The 2,500-nt window shown below is 41.1% G+C and overlaps 1 protein-coding gene across 1 annotated transcript in view; it reads right to left on the bottom strand.

The window, feature by feature from the left end:
• LOC310722464 (uncharacterized protein) overlaps positions 1–2,500 on the bottom strand; it is a 6,086-nt gene that overhangs the window by 1,831 nt on the left and 1,755 nt on the right. The window contains exon 2 of the mRNA XM_083534910.1: positions 1–2,500. This exon is cut by the window's left edge and continues 1,831 nt beyond it; it is cut by the window's right edge and continues 350 nt beyond it. Within this exon, the coding sequence (XP_083391036.1) occupies positions 1–2,500 (2,500 nt within the window).

Below are 2,500 nucleotides of genomic sequence, written 5' to 3'. Positions count from 1 at the left end.
CACCACCTTCAGCATTTCCTTCATAGAGGGTGTTCTCCTGGTGACATGACTTGTTCATGGTTTCCATATTGTACCTGTGGAGAGTTTGTTGAAGATGATTTGTGTGTGAAGGTTTGTCTTCTCCCTCTTGGACAAGGTTCACCACAGAACTGTGGAGTAAGTTTGGCCAGATATCTACGAGATGTTTTTCTCTGGGTTTTTCTTGATGAGCAAACAACTTATTTGTTTTTTCAACATGATATCCCAGAAAAGATGGAGAAACTTCAGAACCTCTTTGATTTGAAAGTTGTTGATTGATTTCTTGGTAAAGTGTCTCAGATGTGTTTAGGAAATTTGGGCAGAGATTTTGGACATGTAATAGGTTCTCCTGATGGTGACCTCCTTCCAGGCTGAACATATCACTCATTCTTTGCAGGTTGTGGAAGGTGCAGAATGGGTTCTCCTCCATGAGTCTAAGCTCATAGTCCATCGTTTTATTAGTATCTCGCTCGTAAATGTTCTGAAGGATTTGAACGTGATTCTGTACATCAGCAGTTTCAGCCAGAGGATCACTAAAGTTCTCAGAGTGATCTACTGTTACATTTAAGAACTTTCCCATAAAATATTCTTGACTAAATGTTTCAGTGGTTTTTTCCACTGATCTTCTCAACATTGCTTGAGTGAGATCTTTTCTCTCATCTGCTCCATGGAACGACTTTTCTTCTATTATCTTATTTTTCTGACTGAAAGCATCACTGGTGTTTCTCAGAAAGGTTTGGTTCAGATTCTGGAAATCATCACGCTCACCTATAGAACTGTTCTTCACATGTTCGTCCCTAAGGTCAGTCACAGATGTTTGAATTTCATCAGTCATGAACCTTTTGTCATCTGACTTGAGATCAGCTCCCTGTTCAGTGCTCCTCATCTCCAAGATCTCATGTCCTGCATTAACATCATCCCCATGAGTCACCTCAGAAATCTCCAGCATGGCTTCAGCTTCTGATGTTATGTTTAAAGTTTCCTCCTCATTTGGTGTAGACGTTGCTGGGATTGAAGGATTGTCACGCTCAGAAGATCTCACTGAAGGATCAGGACCCTGAGAGAGACTGGAGTTTTCCATCTTAAAGGATTCTTTCAATGTGTGTTCTTCATCAACCGAATTCTGAAGAACAATTCCCAAAATCCTCTCTGCTCTTTTCTTGGAGGTCTTATGTTTAGGTTGGACTTGGCTGGATGTTTGGTTAATAAGCTTCTGTTCTGGACTTCTGTCTGTGGTCTGCTCAGAGGTTTTGTCAGGATGGTTGGAATCAGAATTGTGTTTAGATGAGTCAGATGGTTGTGAGCTTGTGTACTGGATGTGTTCAGGTTTAGGAGGAATGAGGATGTCCAGCTTGATGACGACGTTGCTTTTGTCGATAAGAACAAAACCAGTTTTCTGATCTGTCATTGTGGTGTTTATTAGTTCTGGTTGTTCTGATAGACCTCCTCTTCTGAAGCTTCTGTTAGAGCAGTGCTGGGAGAGGTGTGGGGGAGGGAATTGTTGAGATCTGGGTTCCTTCCATAAAGGAAACTTAAATGAGGTTTGGCGATGTGGCTCCACCAGTGTTGTTGATTTTAAAGACTCAGCAGGAGGAACATTGATATTGTTTTTGTCTTGACTTTTCTTTTTGCTGAAACCACAAAGGCTTGTTTCATTAGCACTCAGCTTTCTCACTTCCTCTCGGACTTTTCTCACTTCCTTTTTGTGTTTAGGAAATCTTACATTTTGGTCACTCGGAGGTCGATGTTCCTCTGTGGGTTCTTTCGGTGTAGGATCTAGTTTAAAAGATTTTGATGAGCTGCATGACAATGCTTGGACTTCTTCTAGAGTTTCTGCAAACACTGGGCTTTTAAAAAAAGAAAACATTTTCACTTTAGGTCTTTGATAATTAGAAGATCTGGACAAACCTGTGTAATCTTTAGTGTGAGATACTAAACAAAAAATGGTTTTTTCACTACTTGTTCCAAGTTTAGTTGGAGTTATTTCCGAATCAGATGTCTGATATTTCTTCTGATGTTCTGATGATTGTGGTGTATAAAATAATTCCTGGTTCTGTTGAACAGAGGGCCAATGTTTCTGATGATGTGGTTTTCTGTCAGGACCAGGAAAGGTCACGGTTCCTGGTGTCTCTACACCGGAGGAGAATTGAATCTCTGGTCTTCTGTCTGAGAAGGAGCCAGAACGATGCCCTAATTCCCTCTCAGCATCAGCTCTTCTTCCAAATCTGTACTCTGTGTAAAGGTTTGTGGGAGATCTGATTGGTTCCAGGGTTCCTGCTTGTTTCTTCTGCTCAGCTGGAGATGTGTATGGTGGAGGTGGTGTGTAATTTGGAGGTCGGCTCCAATAAGAACTTTGGATTGTTTGCTCGTTTTGCTTATTATTCAGTTTTACAGAAACGTTGTGTTTTACAGAGGTGTACAGAGGAAGCTGCTGAGATGTGGGAAGGTTACATGTATTTTCTGAGGTATTTACTCCAGATCT

This window comes from Silurus aristotelis (assembly GCF_946808225.1).
Source record: "Silurus aristotelis genome assembly, chromosome: 29".
NCBI classification, from domain to species: domain Eukaryota; kingdom Metazoa; phylum Chordata; class Actinopteri; order Siluriformes; family Siluridae; genus Silurus; species Silurus aristotelis.
Note: the sequence above shows the minus strand (reverse complement) of the source record. Positions and strands in the feature narration are given on the sequence as shown.